The sequence below is a fragment of the Hyaena hyaena genome, unplaced genomic scaffold (assembly GCF_003009895.1).
Source record: "Hyaena hyaena isolate Hyena2069 unplaced genomic scaffold, ASM300989v1 scaffold_1181, whole genome shotgun sequence".
In the NCBI taxonomy this organism is placed as follows: domain Eukaryota; kingdom Metazoa; phylum Chordata; class Mammalia; order Carnivora; family Hyaenidae; genus Hyaena; species Hyaena hyaena.
The window spans coordinates 249,873-273,072 of record NW_024081813.1 but is presented as its reverse complement, the minus strand read 5'-3'; the positions used below and the strand labels follow the sequence as shown (position 1 = coordinate 273,072).

At 34.8% G+C, this 23,200-nt stretch overlaps 1 protein-coding gene across 5 annotated transcripts in view; it reads left to right on the top strand.

The window, feature by feature from the left end:
• Positions 1-23,200, top strand: part of ATRX (ATRX chromatin remodeler) — a 326,901-nt gene that overhangs the window by 100,426 nt on the left and 203,275 nt on the right. For all 5 annotated transcript variants that reach the window (XM_039222723.1, XM_039222722.1, XM_039222721.1 and 2 more), the window contains 2 exons: positions 355-3,434; positions 16,388-16,460. In XM_039222723.1, coding sequence (XP_039078654.1) covers positions 355-3,434; positions 16,388-16,460 — 3,153 coding nt within the window. The remainder of the gene's footprint in view (positions 1-354; positions 3,435-16,387; positions 16,461-23,200) is intronic.

The window sequence follows — 23,200 nt, the reverse complement described above, 5'->3', positions numbered from 1 at the left end:
TCAATAAAGAATAGGCAGATGACCCAAATTACTTTACTATTAAAATTCCTGGCAGGAAATTTTAAGTTGCTCTAATAATGAAAAAATTTTAAATGAGACTCATTTGAGAATAATATTCATTTTTATTTTTTATTTTTAGAGAGAGCGAGAGCATAAGCTGGGGAGAGGGCCAGGGGCAGAGAGAGAAAGAAAGAGAACCTTAAGGAGGCTCCATGCTCAGTGCAGAGCCCAATGCAGTGTTTGATCCCTTGACCCCAGGATCATGACCTGAGCCTAAATCAAGAGTCGGAGGCTTAACTGACTGAGCCACCAGGTGCCCCTGGGAATAACATTTTCATCTTTTAATAATTTCAGGTGGTGTGCAGAAGGTGGAAACTTGATTTGTTGCGACTTTTGCCATAATGCTTTCTGTAAGAAATGCATTCTGCGCAACCTTGGTCGAAAGGAGCTCTCTACAATAATGGATGAAAATAACCAGTGGTATTGCTATATTTGTCACCCAGAACCTTTGTTGGACTTGGTTACCGCATGTAACAGCGTATTTGAAAATTTAGAACAGTTGTTGCAACAAAATAAAAAGAAGATAAAAGTTGACAATGAAAAGAGTAATAAAGTATATGAACATACACCCAGATTTTCTCCAAAGAAAAATAATTCAAATTGTAATGGAGAAGAAAAGAAATTAGATGATTCATGTTCTGGTTCTGTAACCTACTCTTATTCAGCACTAATTGTGCCTAAAGAGATGATTAAGAAGGCAAAAAAACTGATTGAGACCACAGCTAACATGAACTCCAGTTATGTTAAATTTTTGAAGCAGGCAGCAGATAATTCAGAAATCAGTTCTGCTACAAAGTTACGTCAGCTTAAGGCTTTTAAATCTGTGTTGGCTGATATCAAGAAAGCTCATCTTGCATTAGAAGAAGATTTGAATTCAGAGATTCGAGCTTTAGATGCTGTAAACAAAGAGAAAAATACCAAAGAGCATAAGGTCATAGATGCTAAGTCTGAACCGAAAGTACGAAAGGGAGAAAAACTCTGTGCCTTGGAAAGGAAAGAGTTTTCAAAATCTGAAGCCAAACTGTCAAGAAAGCAGGTAGATAGTGAGCACATGGATCAGAGTATTGTAGTACCGGAACAAAGAGCAAGTAAAAGTGCCAGTGGTGAACATAAGAAATCTGATAAAAAAGAAGAACCTCAGTATGAACCTACTAACACTTCTGAAGATTTAGACATGGATATTGTGTCTGTTCCTTCCTCAGTTCCAGAAGACATTTTTGAGAATCTTGAGACAGCTATGGAAGTTCAGGGTTCAGCAGATAATCAGGGAGATGGCAATAGTGGAACAGAGCAAGAATTGGAGAGTTCTTCTGTAAAATTAAGTATTACTTCACGAGACAACAGAGGAGGTATTAAGTCAAAAACTACAGCTAAAGTAACAAAAGAATTATACGTTAAACTCACCCCTGTTTCCCTTTCTAATTCGCCAATTAAAGGTGCTGATTGTCCGGAAGTTCCACAAGATAAAGATGGCTATAAAAGTTCTGGTCTGAACACCAAGCCTGAGAACTGTGGACTTGGAGAGGAAAAGAATGATAATGAGCATATGTTTGAAAGTGAGGTTCCGTTACTTTCAGAAGAATCTGATCTTCGAAGATCCCCACGTGTGAAGACTACACCCCTGAGGCGACAGACAGAAACCAATCCTGCAACATCTAATTCAGATGAAGAAAGTAATGAAATAGTTAAGGAGAAGCAAAAACTGTCAGTTCCAATGAGAAAAAAGGATAAGCGGAATTCTTCTGACAATGCTGTAGATAATCCTAAACCTAATAAATTGCCTAAATCTAAGCAGTCAGAGATTGTGGATCAGAATTCCGATTCTGATGAAATGTTAGCAATCCTGAAAGAGGTATCCAGGATGAGTCACAGTTCTTCTTCAGATACTGATATTAATGAAACTCATACAAACCATGAGAAGACTTTATATGGTTTAAAGACTCAAACAGGGAAAGATGATAAAGGAAAAAGGAAACGAAAAAGTTCTACTTCTGGTTCAGATTATGATATTAAGAAAGGCAAATCAGCTAAAAGGTCTATAATTTCTAAAAAGAAACGACAAAACCTGTCTGAATCTTCCAATTATGACTCAGAATTAGAAAGAGAGATAAAAAGCATGAGTAAAATCGGGGCTTCCAGAACAACCAAAAAAAGAGTTCCAAATAAAGAAGATTATGATTCTTCTGAAGATGAAAAACACAGAAAAGGAGTGGATAATCAAGGGCAGAAAAATTTGAAGATTGCACAAGAAGGATCATCTGATGATGCTGAAAGGAAGCAAGAGAGAGAGAATTTCTCTTCAGCAGAAGGCACAGTTGATAAAGACAAGACCATCATGGACTTAAGAGATCGAATCTCTAAAAAGCAGCAGTCATGTGTTTCTCTTGATGGTGCTGATAAGTTGCCTTCCGGGAAAGAGGAGAGTTTTAATTCTCCAGAAGACAAAAAGGTTGCTGAAACTAAAGAAAGGAGTAAGCATTTAAAAACCAAAATGGGTAAGAGAGTACAGGCTGGCTTATCGGACATTGCCGAGAAATTCCCAAAGAAAGAGCAAAGTGAGGAATCCTCTGAAGATGACAAAAAACTGAGCAAAAAGGGAACTGAAGTAAAAGAAAAGAAAATTACTGATATGAAGAAAAATGTAATTAAGATGGAACAACAGTATGAATCATCATCTGAAAGCATTGAGAAATTACCTGAAGGAGAAGAAATTTCTCATTTTCCTAAAAGCATAAAACAAAATAAGAATGACACAACTTATGGGGAAAAGAAAAGAAAAAAAATAAAAGATAAAACTTCTAAAAAGAAGGATGAATTTTCTGACAATGCTGAGAAATTACAGGGGAAAAGAGATAGTTGTGATTCTTCAGAAGATAAAGGGAGTAAGAATGGAGCATCCAGTAGAGTGAAGAAGAGGTGCAACTTGCCTGAAAAGAGTTCAAGGAAGCGACAAGATTGTTCATCATCTGATACTGAGAAATATTCCATGAAAGAAGATGGTTGTGATTCTTCTGATAAGAGACTGAAAAGAATAGAATTAAGGGAAAGAAGAAATTTAAATTCAAAGAGAAATACCAAGGAAGTACATTGTGGCTCATCATCTTCTGATGGTGAGGAAAGTTCTGAAGACAATAAAAAGCTGAAGAAACAGAGAACTTCAGCTAAAAAGAAGACAGTCAGTGTCAAGGAGAAAATGAGAAACTCCCTAAGAACAAGCATTAAAAGGAAGCAAGCTGACATTACTTCATCTTCTTCAGATATAGGAGATGATGATCAGAATTCTGTAGGTGAGGGGAGCAGTGATGAACAGAAAATTAAGCCTGTGACTGAAAATTTAGTGCTGTCTTCACATACTGGATTTTGCCAATCTTCAGGTATGCAAAAAATTAATTTATGATTTTACCCTCTTGAATAACCACATTGTTTAATTTTCTCTGAAGCCAATCAAACGCAGGTTTACTGATTAGGAAATGGCCCTTTAAAAATTCTTTAAAGATTTATTAGAAAGCCTTCCTTCATTTATTTTTATGCCATCATTGGAGGATATTCCAAATATCATTAGTATTCTGTATCAGATATAACAGGTTTGTTGGGTAGATGACAAAATTTCTTTACCAGTGTTTAATGCTTTTTTTCTGGAGTAGTAAATAGTAGTTCATGAAGGATAATCAGACCTGTGCAAATAATTCAGTAGGTATATATTCATGTAATGGACATGTGTGCTTGGTACTGGTATAACATAGTGTGTGAAAGTTTTAACTGCTTTGCCATGCATATGACTTTTTATGTAATCTCTGCACCCAACATGGGGCTCAAACGCACAACCCTGAGATCAATAGTTGTATGCTCTTCTGACTGAGCCAGCCAGCCGCACCTGCATATGACTTTTTAAATTGGGTACATTAACTTTGTGTCCAGTGAAATTCTCTGAAAACTTAACTAACTTTACTTCGTTCAACCCATTCCTGATGCTTGTCAGATTTTGATTAACCACATGAATAGGTGTCTCTGTTTATAACTACAACAAAAGAAAACTCCAAAAAGTAGATGAATTACCCTACTCTGAGGAGATAGAGAGGATAGTTAGGATTTGGGTTAAACTGTCAGTGACACCCCCCAAAACAGAATTTTAAAAATAGTTTTTATATGGGGTGCCTGGGTGGCTCAGTCGGTTAAGTGTCCAACTTCGGCCCAGGTCATGATCTCACGGTTCGTGAGTTTGAGCCCCACATCGGGCTCTGTGCTGACAGATAGTTCAGAGCATGGAGCCTCCTTCAGATTCTATGTCTCCCTCTCTCTCTGACCCTCCCCTGCTCACGCTGTCTCTCTCTCTCTCTCAGGAATAAATAAAACATTAAAAAAATAGTTTTTATCATTATTGCAGTTCTTAAAAACCAGTTGTATGGGGCACCTGGGTGGCTCAGTCGGTTGGGCGGCCAACTTCGGCTCAGGTCATGATCTCATGGTTCGTGGGTTCGAGCCCTGCGTTGAGCTCTGTGCTGACAGCTAGCTCAGAGCCTAGAGCCTGTTTCAGATTCTGTGTCTCCCTGTCTCTCTGACCCTCCTCTGCTCATGCTGTCTCACTCTCTCAGAAATAAACAAACAAACAAACAAAACCCAACTAGTTGTATAATAAATACACATGTCGTTTGCATTGTCTTTTTTTTTTAATCCATAAACCTGACAGTTAACCAGGGACATGTTAAACACATTTATTTATTCATTTAAAAAATTTACTTATATTTCAATTCCAGCTTGTTTGTTCATTTATTTAAAATATAATTCCAATATGCTTAAAATACAGTGTCATATTAGTTTCAGGAGTATAATATAGTGACTCAACAACTCTATACATTGCTCCATGCTCATCATGATAAGTGTACTCTTAATCCCCATCACCTATTTCACCCATTCCCCCACCCCCCTCCCCTCTGGTAACCATCAGTTTGTTCTCTGTAGTTAGAGTCTGTTGTGTTTGTCTTTTTCTTTGTTCATTGGTTTTGTTTCTTAAATTCTACATATGAGAGAAATAGAAGTTATTTGTCATTCTCTGACTGACTGACTTTACTTAGCATTATATTCTCTTGATCCATCCGTGTTGTTGCACATGGCAAAATTTCTTTTTTTATGGCCCAAGTAATATTCCATTGTACATATACATACCACAACTGTAACCATTCATCTATCATTGGTTAAATGATAGCAACTTGAGTTGCTACTATAATTTAGCTATTGTAAATAATGCTGCAATAAGCATATCTTCATGAATTAGTATTTTTGTATTCTTTTGATAAATAGTGGAATTACTAGATCTTATGGTAGTTCTATTTTTAACTTTTTGAGGAATGTACATAATGTGTTCAACGGTGGCTGCACCAGTTTACGTTCTCACCAATAGTGCATGAGGATTCCTTTTTCTCCGCATCCTCATCAATACTTTTTATTTCTTGAGTTTTTGATTCGGCCCTTCTGACAGGTGTGAGGTGGTATCTCATTGTGATTTTGATTTGCATTTCCCTGATGATGAATGATGTTGGGCATCTTTTCATGTGTATATTGGCCATCTATATGTCTTCCTTGGAAAAATGTCTGTTTATGTCTTCTGCCCATTTTTAATTGAACTATTTGTGGGTTTTTTCTTTTTTTTTTTTTTGGTGTTGAGTTGTATGAGATTTTTATATATTTTGGATGCTAACCTTTTATCAGATATGTCATTTGCAAATATTGTCTTCCATTCAGTAGGTTGTCTTATAGTTTTGTTGATTGTTTCCTCTGCTGTGCAGAAGCATTTTATTTTATTTTGATGTAGTCCCAGTAGTTTATGTTTTGCTTTTTTCCCCTTGCCTCAGAAGTCATATCAAGAAAAATGTTGCTATGGCAGATGTCAAAGAAATGACTGCCTGTGCTGTCTTCAGGATTTATTAAACATTTTTAAAAATGTGTTTTTAATAATTTTTTATTGTTTATTTATTTTTGAGAGAGAGAGAGGGAGGGAGGGCAAAGAGAGGGAGAAACAAAACTCGAAGCAAGTTCCAGGTTCTGAGCTGTCACCATAGAGCCTGACGTGGGGCTTGAACTCAGGAGCTGTGTGATCATGATCTGAGCTGAAGTTGGATGCCTAGCTGACTGAGCCACCCAGGCACGCCTTATTTTATTTTAGAGAGAGAGAGTGAGACAGTGAGCGAGCAAGAGCGAGAGAGCACGATTGAGCGTGCTTGAGTGAGCACATGAGCCGAGGGAGGAGCAGAGAGAGAGAGAGGGAGACATGGAAACCAAAGCAGGCTCCAGGCTCTGAGCTGTCAGCACAGAGCCCGATGCAGGGCTCGAGCCCACAAATCATGAGATCATGACCTGAATTGAGGTTGGTCACTTAACCAACTGTGCCACCTAGGTGCCCCTCTTCTAGGATTTTTATAGTTTCACGTCTCACATTTTAGTTTTTAATCTAATTTGAATTTATTTTTATGTATGGTGTAAGAAAGTAGTCATTCTTTTGCATGTTGCTCTCCAGTTTTCTCAGCACCATTTGTTGAAGAGGCTGTCTTTTCCCTATTACCTATTCTTGCCTCTATTTAAAAAAATAATTTTGTTGATAATTTATTAAACACATAATCTTGAATTTAATTCTGGGCTTTCTATCCTGTTCTGTTGATCTCTGTCTATATTTTTGTGCCAGTACCATACTGATCTTGATTGCTATGGCTTTGTAAGTATATCTTGAAATCTGGGATTGTGATACCCCACAATTTGTTCTTTTTCAAGATTGCTTTGGCTATTTGGGGTCTTTGGTAGTTTCATACAAATTTTAGGATTGTTCTAGTTCTGTGAAAAATGCTGATAGGGATTGCATTAAATGTGTAGATTGCTTTGGGTAGTATGGGCTTTTCACAGTATTTATTCTCCCAGTCCATGAGTGTGGAATATCTTTCGTTTGTATCCTCTTCAATTTCTTTCATCAGTGTTGTGTAGTTTTCAGAGTATAGTTCTTTCACCTCCTTGGTTAACTTTATTTTGAGGTATTTTATTAGTTTTGGTACAATGGGACAGTTTTCTTAATCTGTATTTCTGCTACATTGTTATTAGGCTATACAAATGCAATGGATTTCTGTACATTGATTTTGTATCATGCGACCTTACTGAATTAATCTGTCAATTCTAGTAGTTTTTTTGGTGGAATCTTTAGGGTGTTTTATATATAGTGTCATGTCATCGGCAAATAGTAAAGGTTTGATGTTTTCCTTAGAAATTTAGATGCCTTTCATTTATTTTTGTTGTCTAATTGCTGTGGCTGGGGCTTCCAGTATTATGTTGAATAAAAATGGTGAGAGTGGACATCCTTGTCTTGTTGCTGACCTTAAGGTAAAGGTTGGAGATTTTGCCATTATGACATTAACTGTGAGGTTTCCATATATGGCCATTATCGTGTTGTGGTATGTTCCTTCTAAACCTACTTGTTGGGAGTTCTTATCATGAATGGATGTTATACTTTGTCAGTTGCTTTTTCTCCATCTATTGAAATAATCATATGTTTCTTATCCTTTTATTGATGTAACATAAGATTATTGATTTGCAAATATTGAACCACCTTGCAGCACAAAAATACATCCTACCTGATCATGATGAATAGTTTCTTTAACTGTATTGTTGGATTCATTTTGCTAGTATTTTTTTTGAGGAATTTTGCATCTATGTTCTTCAGAGGTATTAGCCTGTAGTTCTCTTAATTTTTAGTGGTATCTTTGATTTTTGTATTAGGGTAATGCTGGCCTCATAGTATGAATTTGGAAGTTTTTATTCTTTGTCTTCTATTTTTTTTGGAATAAGTTGAGAAGAATTGGTATTAACTTCTTCAAATATTTAGTAGATTTCACCTGTGAAGCCTTCTGGTCATAGACTTTGTTTGCTGGGAGGTTTTTGTTTCCTTTTTTGTTTTTTTATTACTGATTGAATTTCATTGCTGGCAGTTGATTTGTTCAGATGTTCAATTTCTTGACTATGAAGTTTTGAGAAGTTACATGTTTTTAGAAATTTATCCATTTCCTCTATTTTGTTCAATTGTTAGCATATAATGTTTCATAATACTCTCATTATCCTTTTAATTTCTGTGATATCCATTATTTCTCCCCTTTAATTTTTTATTTTATTTGAGTCCTCTCATTTGTTTTGATGTGTATGATAAAGGTGTATCAGTTTTGTTGATCTTTTCAAAGAATCAGCTTCTGGTTTCATTGATCCATTGTTTTTTTAGTTTCTTTTTTGTTTTTGCTCACATCTTCATTATTTTTTCTTCTACTGGTTTTGTGTTTCATTGGTTCTTTTTGTAGCTTCCTTACGTTTAAAAATATTCTCTTATTTATTTGAGATTTTTCTTTCTTTTTTTTTTTTAATGTTTTATTTGTTTCTGAGAGGAGGCAGCATGAGCAGCGGAGGGTCAGAGAGAGAGAGAGAGAGAGGGAGACACAGAATCTGAAACAGGCTCCAGGCTCTGAGCTAGCTGTCAGCACAGAGCCCAAAGTGGGGCTCGAACCCACGAATCGTGATATCATGACCTGAGCCGAAGTCGGCCGCCCAACCGACTGAGCCACTCAGGCATCCCGAGACTTTTCTTGTTCTTAAAGTAGGTCTGTATTGTTAGAAACTTCCCTCTTGGAATAACTTTTGCTGCATGCCAGAGATTTTCAAACATTGTGTTTTCATTTTCATTTGTCTCCATGCATTTTTTAAATTTTTCTCTCTGGTATCTTGGTTGACACATTCATTGTTTAGTAGTGTGTTATTTAACCTTCATATATTTGTTTTCTTGCAGATTTTTTCTTGTAGTCGATTCTAGTTTCATAGCATTATGGTTGGAAAGGATACATGGTATGACTTTGATCTTGTTGAATTTGTTAAGACTTTTATGGCCAAACATGTATGTGATTTAGTATGTACAGTGTTCCATGTTCAAATGAAAAGGATTGTATTGTGCCATTTTAGGATACAATGTTCTGAACATATCTGTTAGATCCATCTGGTCCAAAGTGTCCTTCAAAGGACTGTTTCTGTGTTGATTTCTATGTGAATGAGCATCCATTGATAAAAGTGGGGAATTGAAGTACTCTGCTATTATTGCGTTACTATTGATTACTTTCTTTATGTTTGTTATTAGCTCCTTTATATTTTTGGGTGCTCGTATGTTGGATTCATAAACATTTACAGTTATTATACCTTTTTGGATTGTAGTATTTATGATTATATGGAATTGTCTCTTGTTACCATCTTTGTTTTAAAGTCTGTTGTTGCTACCTGGCTTTCTTTTTACATCTATTTGCATGATAAATGTTTTTCCATCCCTTCACTTTCAATCTGCATGTGTCTTTAAGTCAGAAATGAATCTCTTGGAAGCAGCATATAGATGGGTCTTGCTTTGTTATCCATTTAGTCATCCTATGTGCTTTGGTTGTAGTAGTACATTTACTTTCCTGTAAAAAGTACATGAAATGTACAAATGTACAAAGTAGTACATTTACTTTTTTTGTTTTTAATTTTTTTTATGTTTTATTTATTTCTGAGAGAGACAGACAGCGTGAGCAGGGGAGGGTCAGAGAGAGAGGGAGATACAGAATCCGAAACAGGCTCTAGACTCTGAGCTAGCTGTCAGCACAGAGCCTGATGCGGGGCTCAAACCCACGAACTGTGAGATCATGACCTGAGCTGAAGTCGGACGCTTAACCAACTGAGCCACCCAGGTGCCCCAGTACATTTGCTTTCAAAGTAATTACTGATAGGAATGTATTATCATTCTGTTACTTCTTTCATGGTTGTTTTTGTAGTTTTTATGTGTTCCTTCTCTTGCTCTCTTTCATCTTTTGTTGGCTTTCATTAGTGATGTGCTTGGATTCCTTTCTCTAGTTTTTTTTTGCATGTCTATTAGTGGTTTTTGATTGTAGTTATCATTAGATTTATATATAGCATCTTCTGCCTATAGCAGTCTATATTAACAGTTGATTAAGTTTGAATCCCTTCTAAAAGCACTAAATTTTTACTCCCTCCTTTCCCTCATATTTTAGATATATGGTGTCCTACTTTACATCCCTTTTTTTTGTGAATATACAGTTTTTTATTCATATACTTAATTTTACTGCTTTAGCGCTACCTACTTTTCTTACTACTAATTATGGCCTTATCTTTCCACTCAGAGAATACCCGTTTGTTTTTTTTTCTAATTTTTATTTATTTTTGAGAGAGACAGAGTATGAGCAGGGGAAGGGCAGAGAGAGAGGGAGACACAGAATCTGAAGCAGCCTACAGGCTCTGAGCTGTAGACACAGAGCCCGATTTGGGCTTGAACTCATGAACCAAAGATCATGACCTGAGCTGAAGTCAGATGCTTAACCACCTGAGCCACCCAGGCACCCTGAGATTCCCCTTTAATATTTCTTGCACAGTTGGTTTAGTCATGATGAATTTCTTTAACTTTGTCTAGGAAACTCTCTCTTCTCTTCTGAATGATAGTCTTGCTGGAGACAGTATTCTATTTATTTATTTATGTATTTATTTTACAGTTTATTTTGAGAGAGAAAAAAAGCGTGAGTGGGAGAGGGGCAGAGAGAGAGGAGAGAGAGAGTGCCAATCAGGTTCCTCACTGTCAGTGTGGAACCCTGTATGGGACTCGAACTTACGAACTGTGAGATCCTGACTTGAGCCAAGATCAGATGCTCAACTGACTGAGCTACCTAGGCGCTCCACTGGAGAGAGTATTCCTGGTTGCGGTTTTGTTTTCCTTCAGCACTTTGAATATACATGCCAGTCCCTTCTGGCCTGCAAAGTTTCTTCTGAAAAATCTGCTCATATCCTTAGAGAGTTTCCCTTGCATGTACCTGTTTTCTTTTCTCCTGTTCCTTTTAAAATTCTCTATCACTACATTTTGCTATTTTAATTACTATGTGTCTTGGTATAGATCTCCTTGGGTTGATTTTGTTAGGGGCTCTTTCTGTCTCCTGCTTCTGAATCTGGATATACGTTCTGCAGACTCAGGAAGTTTTTAACTAGTTTTTAGCTATTATTTCTTCAAGTAAATTTTCTGCCCCTTTTCCTTTTATCTTTCTGGGATCCTTATAATAATGTGCTTATTATCGTGCTTGATTGTGTTACTGAGTTCCCTAAATGTATTTTTAGTTTTTATTTTTTTCCTTCTTTTTGTTCAGCTTGATTGCTTTCTATTACACTATCTTCTAGGTCACTGATTCGTTCTTCTCCTTTCTCTATTCTACTATTTATTCCCTCTAGTATGTATTCAATTTCACTTATTGAGTTCCTCATCTCTGGTTCTTGTTTATGTGTTCCACCTCTTTGTTGAGCATCTCACTGAGGTCCTCCTCTCTTCTCAATTCCAGTGAGTATCTTTATGACCATTACTTTAAGTTTAAATTCTCCCCTTGGCATATTATTTATATCTGTTTTGTTTAGCTTTCTTGCTGTGATTTTGTCATGTTCTTTCATTTGGAACATACTCCTTTTTCCCCTCATTTTGTCTAATTCTCTGTGTCTTTTTCTATGTGTTAGGAATGTCAGCTGTGTCTCTTGATTTTGTAAGTAGTGGTCTTATGAAGAACTGGTCCTGTAGTGCCTGGTAGGGCAGTGTCCCCTATTTGCCAGAACCTGACACTTCTGAAATGTCTCGTGTGTGTGTGTGTGTGTGTGTGTTGAATGTGCCCTAATTTTATGGCTGAGCCTCGTTTGCTTTAAGTCCAGTCATCTCGAATGATTCTGTGTGCCTCTGGTGGGCAGGGTTTGGTCACTGTATTGTGGTCCAGTCTGGTGTTTGCCTTTGGCTTGAGTCACACCAGCCATTTGACAGAGATGCCATAGCTCGGAACTGCAGCGTGTTCTCCCTGTGTTTTCTCCTGAGAAGCTTTTGTTGGTGGGCCAAGCCTGCCATCAGACCAAATGTCTGCCCTCAGCCTACTGCTGGGGCTACAGTTGGACTCACGTGTATGCTTATCTTTCCCTCTGCCTCTGGGAAGGACTTACTTTGGAGTGGTGCTGGCCACTGTTGGGGCTGCTCGCACACTGACGGGCTTGTGCCATTGGCTTGGGTGGTCTCCATGAGTTCGAGCCTCGTGTAGGGCTCTGTGCTGACTGTTCAGAGCCTGGAGCTTGTCTTCCTCTCTCTCTGCCCCTCTCATGCTCATGCTCATGCTCATGCTCATGTTCTGTCTCTGTCTCTGTCTCTGTCTCTGTCTCTGTCTCTCTCTCTCTCAAAAGTAAATAAACATTAAAAAAATAAAAAAGAAAACTATTTTATAGTTTTTCTTTCAATCCTTAAGTTAGGATTTTCCATTTATCCCGGTTGGATTTTGTGCAATTAACTTGAATATTGCCTTTTAATAAAACTTTCAATTTCTTGTATATAGTGCTTATCTGAGGAGTTGATTTTAAAACCAAGTGTGATTTTCATTGCGTATTCAGTTTAATGCTTTGCAGTATCAGAGACCTGTATGGATCTTTGCCCATATGGCTTTTAACTACAGGCCTGCTGTCCCTGAAATTGTTGAGCCCAGTGTGTTTTAGAAATTTCAACTTTGATTTTTAGAAAGATTATATATTATGTTATAGCCCTAGTTGCATGTGAGGCAACACTCCCATAATCAAACAAATTAGTATTTCTGCTATAGAACATCTGAACATTCATAGTTAAAGGACTAAATAGTTTAGATCAAGTTTTGATGCCAGATGAATTTAGGCAACAACTTATAAAACTTATATTAAAAGCTTTTTGATTTTATAATTATGGTTGACCCTTGAAGAAGGCAGGTGTTAGAGATGCTGGCCCTCTTGACCCCCTGTTCAGTCAGAAATCCATGTGTAACTTTTGATTCCTCAAAAACTTAACTCTTAATAGCCTAATGTTTATTGGAAGCCTTACCAAAAACATTAACAGTTCATTAACACATATTTTGTATGTGTTACATACAAAATGTATGTTCTATATACTATATTCTTACAGTAAAGTTAGCTAGAGAAAAGGAAATGTTAAATCATAAGGAAGAGAAAGTAATTATAGTACTATACTATTAAAAAATGCATTCATAAGTGGACCTGTGCAGTTTAAACTTGTGTTGTTCAAGGGTCAACTATATGGTAGCATAAGAGAATGTTTGTTTGTATTCATAGTACAATCTAATAGTTATTTTGATATCGTATCAATGTTTTGTTATCAGGTTAATTGGGAAAATTCTTATTAAGGATTAGAGTATAAGAGTAATAAATTGTGAGTAGTTACATGGAATATCCTCATTGGCTAATTGTAGGCTATTGAATTAATCTTAAAGTTTGGAAAATTGGTTTCCATGATTAGCTTCCCAGTGAAATCAGCATGTTTGATTTCAGTTGCTAATTTTCATTTCCCCAAATTTAACTTTATCTGACACATACAAGAGAGTTTTATGATATACCTCTCATTTTTGAAACTAATACATAGTATAATAAGTAATATGTATTCATTTGATCTTAAGAAGAGAGGACAGTGTATGGCAAATATTCGTAGAGTGCATATCCCAATAATTCCTTACCTGTGCACTTGTGTAGATTGTTTTGTTCCATTTTGATCATTGTGTTTCATGTAACTTTGTTCTGAAGTACCAATGTGCTAGTATATATCCATAGAAGCCTTGAGAAATGAGCTCTTCAGCAGATGCTAGTCTCTCTCAACTATTTGGTGGAATAAGCCTTGTTTGGATTTTTTTTTAACCCTGGATATTTCTTAGAACTGATTACTTTAGATGAAGAAGATAATTTTGCTTGGAAAATAATACAACTAGAAATTACACTTTGTAAAAATACTTAAGCAGAAAAGATTATGAAGGGCATTGAAAGTAAACACTATAAAAAGTACTATTTTTCAAGATAAGTTTGGTTGTGAGCCAATGATGAATGACATTCCTTTATAATTTGTTCATATGCGTATATAAGCATGGTATATTTTCCTAATATGTCCAACTTAATTAAAGGAACAATATTTTTGAACTCTTAAAATGCTTCCCTTTCTTCCATATATTTAGATGTTTCCAGTTTATTCAGCCATATTTGGGTATCCTATAATGAGGTATAATAGCTTACTAGAAAAATTGGGGCTTGAGAATGGTACGGGCTTGAGCAACCAAAATGAAGAACATGGTCATAGGAGATTGCAGTCCAATGAATAACACAGACATAGAAAAATCATTATTTTAAAAAATACCACAAGAAACATATAAAATTAAAATGGGGCTGTGTGATAAGTAGTAATTGGACCATTTAATCTAAATGTTAGAGGAAGACTTAGAAGAACAGGTAACATTTGAACTCAACTTTGAAGGATATGTCAAATTTTGAAAGGTGCAGTGGAGGAACAACAATAATATTACTAGTAATATTTCATTTGAAGATTGGTTTCTTTGAGGTATTTATTGTGAGTTTGCTAGGATATTCTAAGATTTATTTTTGCCTTTCTATATTTAGCATTATTTCTATCCCGAACCTATAGTTGTCTGTGTTCTTTATGGATTTTTTTCTCTAACATTTTGTCCCTATATTTTATTATGAAGCAATTTTAAATATACAGAAAAGTTTCTGTCATTAACATTGTACTGTGTTTGCATTATCACATATCTATTTATATATCCTTCTATTGATCCATCAATGTACCTAGTTTTTTTGTCGTTTTAGCTGTTCATTTTGAATTAATTATAAATTCACAGGAGATTGCAAAAAAAAATGTACAGGGTGGTCTTGAATGATACCCTCCATTCAGTTTCCCCCAGTGGTGACATCTTATTTAACTCTAGTACAATGTCAAAACCAGGAAACTGAAGATTTATTGTGGTTTCACCAGTTTTGCATGCACTGATTTGTGTGTGTGGGGGGGGTAAGTATAGTTCTTTGCAGTTGTATCACTTGTATAGCTTTGTATAACGACTATGACAACCAAGATACTGAACTGTTCATTGCCGCAAGGTTCCCTTGTACTACCCCTTATGCACATCGCCTTGCTTAATCCTATTCTTAACCCCTGGCAACTGTTAATTCCACTTTCATCTCTAATTTTCTTATTTTGAGGTAGAATCATGAGGTGTGTAACCTTTAGAGAGTGACTTTTTTCACTCAATGTAATGAATGCTCTTGAAATCCTTGATGCATTTCAAAGTAAATGCTAATCATCAGCATACTTCTCCCTAATTACTTCACCATAAATAGTATTAATTAGAGGTTAAGATAGAAGTTTGTTTTTGAGGTGAAATTTATATACAATGAAATGCACAAATTGTAACCTCTTTATTTTACATTTTTTTAATGTTTATTTAGAGACTGTGTGCATGAGTGGAGAGGGGCAAGGTAGGGGGGAGAGAAAAAGGGAGAGAGGGAGGGAGAGAGGGAGGGAGGGAGAGGAGGGAGGGAGAGGAGGATCCCAAGCAGGCTCCATGCTCTGTGTAGAGCCCAAGGTGGGGCTGTATCTCCCAACCATGTAATCATGACCTGAGCTGAAATCAAGAGTGGGATGCTTAACCAGCTGAACCACCCAGGCACTCCTTCATGTTAACCTCTTTAGATTAAAAAGCTTTATAAAGTTTATTTTCAGAGGGAGCACAAGCAGGGGAGGGGCAGAGAGGGAGGGAGAGAGAGAATCTTAAGCAGGCTACATTCAGCATAGAGCCTGATGCAGGGCTTGGTCTCAGGAACTGTGAGATCATGACCAGAGCCAAAATCAGGAATGGAACACTCAACCCATTGAACCACTCAGGTGCCCCAGCCACTTTAGAATTTTAGTCAAAGGATAGCAGTGTAGCTTTTTATAAGGAAATCAGTTTTACTGTACTTGAATATATCTCTTGGTAATTCTACTCATGAGTACAATACAGATTCAAGTACTATATTTTAAAATTACTGAGTACCACCAAAATATTAATAGCAGTTTTGCTGTTCTGTGAAACAGGATGAATTAGACATCTGTTAACTTTAAATTTAAGATGAGTCACTACAAAGCTTATTTCAGCAAGAAAGTTATGGTATAGTAATAATTAAATAAGTAAATCAAGACTTGTTACTAGGGATTAGCTTTAAAACTGTTGTATTCTGGGAAGGAACTTTGAAATCTCTAAGATCCAACTATTGTTTTACTGCTGTCACTTCATAAATTCCCCATTGCATTTTTTTCTATAAATTTTTTTTACTCATATTTTGGATCCAGAGTTCAGTTTAGAACCCACTAGTTGTTTTAAAGTTTTTTTTGTTTTCAGTTTTATTTTACATGGTTTTATTTATATAGATAATTCAAAGCTAATTTTAAGTACACTTTTTTCCCCTCAAGGAGATGAAGCCTTATCTAAATCAGTGCCTGTCACAGTGGATGATGATGATGACGACAATGATCCTGAGAATAGGTATGATTTCATCTGTAAGGACTTTAAAAAGATTATAACACACCCTAGGCGTGGGCACAAACAGCATCAACGGAACCGCAAGCCGGTTGTAAAAACCAGGAGTGCCTGCCTTAGAAAGACTCGTTCACAGTCTTCCTGCAAGTTTGAAAGAAAGGCCAGAAAATGGGCTAAAACTCAGAAACCTTAAGAGAAAGTAAATACAAATATTAACACACCTAGCATAGGGTGTGTTATAAATACGACACTGTCAATTTTATGTTCCCATGTAAACTGTGATAATTCTTTGAGAATATTTTAATTTCAGCAGATTATTTTATTGATGAAAGTAAATCATATTTCAATAAATTGGTGACAACAGACCTTTCTCTCCTCAATATTTGATTATTGTTTTTAATTCCCATCTAATATGGTGGTCCTATTTATTAAGACCAAAGTGCAAAAAAGGAGATTGCTCAGATATGTAAGATTAAGAAATTGCTTTCAAAATAAGTATCAATTTACAAAGTGTCCAGACTGATTTGAATTTTAACTATTTTTCAAATAAAAGTGATAGCATGATAGTAGTAACTTTAATAAAACTTAGAAGCTGGTTTAAAAGTAAACAGTATAGCCTGTACATATTCACTTAACCTAAGGGATGGTGGGAGAAGAAAAAATACAAAGACATACCCATATCTTAATAGTGAAGAATAATAATGAAAATAAATGTATTAAAGAATATAACCCTAATTTTTTAACTATCATTTAAACCCTTCCTGTAGTATAGTATATTTCACACTCATCTTCAGCAAGTTGGTGTGGTATAGTAGGTGGAATTTTGGAATCATGGTGATAAGAATATCTGATTTCTAGTTCTAACTTCTAACAATGGTTTGTCTGATGGTGTGCAAGTGACTTAACTACTCTGCCAAAATTTTCTGATTTCTAAAATGAAAGGGTTGGATGAAATTTTCTCTGATTAATTCTAGCACCAAATATCAATGATAGGCTTGAGGGTTTTACTAAAGAACACTATATTAACCATCCATTTATTTCTAATAGTAAGGCATAATATTAAGAAAACCTGAAAATATACATGTAATTTTTGTGTAATTAGTTTTTTAAGAAATTAACTTTGAGTTAGTAAATGCTGTGGGGCCAGCTGTTATTCTAGCTCTGTTTTCTATATCTTGTTGCTGATAGGGTTTTCTGTTTCTAAGATCAGCATTCTCCTAAGAGGAGAATGTTTTTCTTAAGGTAAATGAACAATTTTATTTTATACTTTCGAAGAGAGATTAATCATGGACACAATGACTCAGTTGATGCTTACCTACTTTTTAAAAATTAAATATTTATATATACTCAATTATTAGATGGGGTGGGGTCGAGAATAGAAATGTAAAGTCCTACATGTTATTCATCAGCAAGTTTTATAGTACATGATCATAGTGAGATTATGGAAGCATTTAAAAATTGTCTTTTAGTTCCTCTCTGTTTATTTAGACCACTAATTTGTTTTCCTGTAAACCACGAGGACTCAAATATTACTGAAAGGCTAATAATCTTTAAAACATGCTATATTCTAATTTAAGTATGACTGGTGAACCTTACTCTCTTATTTAGCCACCAAATGAGAGTGTCATTAAGGTATGATAATTTTATATTTGTGTTAGAACTTGTCAAAATATAAATATTTTCATCTTTCGATGAAATTTTCATCTAAATTTGATTCTATCTCTCTGTAAACGGCAAGTATTTTATTGGAAGGTATATTTAATTCCATCTTGTATTTGTGATTAAAAAATACAGCCCTATTGAGTACTTTTGAGAAGAATTGAATTTTACCTTGGACATGTTTTTCTTACTTCAATGTGCCTTTATAAAAAACACCATTAATAACTTGTTTCATATTGAACATACCAAAGAGGTATCTAATATCTATGATGGGGATACAAATACCATCTGGAATTATTTTAGCACAGATGATGTATTTGAATACATAATTGAATATGCCCTAGGTAAATTTTTAAAATGTTTGCAGATCATGATTAGTTCTTGGAATTATTTTTACCAATTTCAATTTTTGAGTAGGATGTATTTTAGTACACAGCATGTTGTAATTTTGTGTAAATTTGTACACAGTTGTGTATACATTTCATATGCTTTGATGTTTTAGCAATGTTGTTAATACATTTTCAGTGTTGACATTTATGGAGAGGTAAATAGTGTATTAATGCCATGGCTTAACTATTTGGATGCAATAAATTTCTGTAAAACTTTTTCTTGTTCAAGCATTTAATTTTAATTTTAATACATTTAATGAAATGTATGTTTCATGAAAGTTTAAAGTCTTTGTTAAAATCAAGATATGGAGGGTAGTTATAGCCAACGAAGTTTTGATATTTCTGAAATTGAGGAAGTAAATACTTTATAATTCCTTAAACATATATATATATATACTTACATGAGTATATATACGTATATATATTTATGTGAAAGTAGATTTCACTATTATCTGTGTCTTTTCTATTTTAAAGCTATGATAGCTTTTGAAGTCATTTAAAACATTTTGCCATGTACTGAATATTTTATTGGGTGTGATATGTAAATTTGTTATTTTAGCATACTGTTATGCAGCATCACTCATATTTGAAAGTAAATGCATGCTACTGTGAGATAGAGTTGTCTAACTTGTAAATTAACTTCTGTTATATTACATTTATTTAATAAACAATGACAAAATATTATAAGTTGATTGACAGTTTAACTTCTTTTGGTTGAACTTTTTTAGAAAAATAGACTAACATTATATTTTTAATTTTGTATAATTGAGAATTTACTTAGAATTTTATAGCTTAGACCTTTTTGGAAGGGAGAATACAAAATTTGTTAGGTTATTTAAATTATAACTGTAACTTTAAAAGTCAGTTATTTGAATATGCCATTATGTTAATGTTACCTTTCAAATACCTGTTGTGTTTTAAATCTGTTCTTTCATTTAAACAACATTTACTCATGTAATTTAATTATGGTTGCATTTCTATAGTTAGCTGACAATGAAAATGTGTTATGATTCCTTAAAAGGGATAGTTTGACCAAACATTTTCTAATGTTCTATATTTGTATATGTGCACTGTGAATTAGCCTCAGAGATAGGATGTTAGTTTAACAGTGTTAGAGTTGAGGATCATTAAACTAGGCTTGTCTTTAGAGGTTGCATACTAAACCATCAGTAAAGACTCCAATCTCTTAAAAAAAAAAAAAAGAATTATTTTCAACATATCCTTTATTTGGAGATTGTTTTCTAAATAAGCATTCTTTCTTTATTCCAATTTTGACTAAAAACTAAGATTTTTATATGGATACCCTTCCCTGGCACACACATACATATATTTACCTTATAACTGAAGAATGCTTAATTGAGTCTAATAATATTCCATAGGCTTTCTCATAATTTCTTTCTCAGTGGGGCTAAATACTTATTACACAGAAGCAAAATTTGACATGGAGGTTGCTTAAAGGAATTGCCCATTGTTAATAAAGTTCTGCTTAATTATAGTAGGACTACACTATAGCTGTAAAATTTTCCAATTATTTTGTTATTTGGTAATACTTTGCTTTTCAACTGGAAAATACACAAATGATTGTTTTCTCCCTACTAGCTTGGTGTGGATATTCTGTTGATGAGGGTTCTGTACTATTATTTCAGCATATTCCCAGAAGTAATTAATTGCTCCTGGATGTTGTTCATGCTAATGAAGATATTTAATGATTGTTTACCTGTTTACATTTTCAGCAATGTTTAATAGGTTGAGTATAACTCAAGTTCCTTCAACAAAAGACTTCATTTGGTTTCCATTTTAAGCACTTTTCAGAATGTTTATCTTCTACATGTGTCTTTATTCTTTATATGAATTTGCTAAATCTGGAAGAAGTTTTTCTCTGTGAAATTTTTTTTTTCATGGTGGTCCTGTTTGGTTATCAAACTTGCTTTGGTTATCCTTTATCATGTTAAAAAACAAAGATAGCATTTAATTTTCTTTAATATTTTTATTTTATTTCTAGGAGAGAGAGAGAGAGAGAGAGACAGCGTGAGCAGGGGAGGGTCAGAGAGAGAGGGAGTCACAGATTGAAACAAGCTCCAGGCTCTGAGCTGGCAGTCAGCACAGAGCCCGACGCGGGGCCCGAACCCACGAACTGCGAGATCATGACCTAAGCGAAAGTCGGACGCTTAACCGACTAAGCCACCCAGGTGCCCCCAAAGATAGCATTTTAAATGAAACATTTCACTTACTTTTATATTTGAGTAAGGGTTTTAAATACCTGGCAGTTTTAAGGTAACTCTTTTAAAATTTATTTTTATAGTGCAGGTAAGTATTGTAAGACATTTAAGTGTGTGTAGGTGTCTAGTCAGTAGTCAGGATCCACTTGTAGGTAACTAAACTGGTTGCAGTTGCCCTAAGATCTCTTTTTTAAATGCTAAAATTTTCAGCAAGGAAAGAAATACGGTCATTAGTAGTGATCTCTCTGCTTAAGATTTAAACACTATATTTAGCCTTCCTTTCTTTCCTGCTCTCTGTTCTTTGATGATATTGGGACTTTTAGAGAATGGAAAATAGACCTTCCCAAAAAAAAAGAGTCTGTATTTTCTAGTGTTAGCAAAATAAAATTGAGATGAATAAATTCTGTTTTTACCTTGCAAGTATAAGAAAATATTAAGCCAGTTTTTTAATATTAACAAATTTTCTATATTTTTGTCAATATTAATAAAATTTTTCTTGTTAAAATTTCCTCCAAAACTGCCTTAGATTTTGCATACAATCAGGGAACTTATATTTTGTAATTTGAGTTTATTCAAGCATTATAGCAAACTTTATATCATAAATTGTTAATAAAATGTGCGTTCTTAATTTCATACAGCTTTTATTTTTCTGTTTGTAAGATTTTTTTAAAAAAGTTATTTGATCCTAATTTTCCTGGTACTCTCCCTAAAAAGAAAAAGTGCTGTTTTTCATTAGCTGCAAACATGGTAGACATATGGCTAAAAAGTGTTTCAAACTCTTTAGCTTTTTGATTATTTAGTGACATCATCATTATCTCATAAATTCCACCATTTGGGGGCACAGATCATTATGCTTTAGTCATATTTTATAGAACGGTTCATATCAAGGTACTAATTTTGAACTAAAAAGTTAAAAAATACTGATACAGATTTTGAAAATGAGGAGTTCCATAGTAATTCTATAAAATATTTTAGTTTTTATTCTTAACCCTGAAGTATATAACATTTGTTAATGCCTCACACTTTATTAGAAGAATTTGTGTCACCACCTTATTACAAAAAGTTTTCAACATTTTTTGGCTATAGTCATTTGAATTGTTTTATGTATCAACATTTTAAATATGGTATGATAGTTTAGCACTATATATACTTAGATACTTGTTTTGCATCTCTAAAGGGTATACATTAAAACCGATAATCTTCCTCAGAATTCTGTTTGTGATATTGTGCACAATGTAAAGTTTTTTTTAAATTTTGTCATCTTCGTGTATGGATACACCATACATTTTTGGCCTTCTAAAATCACATTTTTTATTTAGCACTTTTCTTCAAACCTGTTTTCAGAACCTCTTAAAAGATAAAACAGTAGATTATAAGGGATATGTCTGAGATGGCCTGTCAAGTGCATTTCAGAAATGGAGCATACTGGGGGCTCCTGGGTGGCTCAGCTGGTTGAGCGTCTGGCTTTGGCTCAGGTCATGATCTTGCAGTTTGTGGGTTCGGGCCCTGCGTCATCGGGCTCTTTGCTGACAGCTAGCTAAGGGCCTGGAGCCTGCTTCGGATTCCGCATCTCCGTCTCTCTCTGACCCTCCCCTGCTCACACTGTCTCTATCTCTCTCTCTCAAAAATAAATAAAACATTAAAAAATTAAAAAAAAAAAGAAATGGAGCATACTGGACTGAAGAGGTTTAGAAATCTTTTTTATTTAATCTTTAAAAATCGAAGCTTGAATTCTTTCATTTCAAAAAGCATATTTGGAAATCAGTGAAATACAGATACCTTTAAGAATGTGACTATAGTGTATTCACAAAGTACTAATAAGCATACCAGTAGTGAATGAGTAGAGAATGTAGATAGCACTGGCATACTAAAGTTAGAGAATATTGGGATTCAGGATTTTAGGTGCTCCTTCTGGCTTTGCCACTAACTAGCTTTGTTTATATGGCTTCATCTTTTTCCCTTTCTAAGCGTGTGTCCTCCTCTGTAAAGTGACAGAATTGGAGTCTAAGGTCCCTTTTCTAGCTCTAACATTTTGTGTTGCTTTTGTAATAGCTGTTTGTCTAAAACCTCCATGGTACAAGAGATCCCTCTCTCGATTGCTCCTATTTTAGAAATTTAATGTTTTGAATTCGTGATTTACCTACCAGAAAGTGGAAGTTTACTTCATTCCCTGTTTGAGCACTTAAACAAGAAATATTATGCATTTCTTTTCTAGATCAGATCAGAATAACTAAAAGCTTTTCTTGGAGCTCTCTCTCTCTATCTCTCTCTTTACTTGTTTGTTCATCTTTGCATTGTTAGGCTTACTCCTTATTTTATTTTTGATTTCTTGTAGTAGATGAAGGTGTAAGGGGTAATAAGACATTATCTTGGTATTATGTGATTTAGAAGACTTAGCTTGTTTGACTTACGGGGTTCTATTATTTTCTCATACACCAGTTCAATCATTTTTTGTTTGTGAGTTTTTACCCTTCCTCCC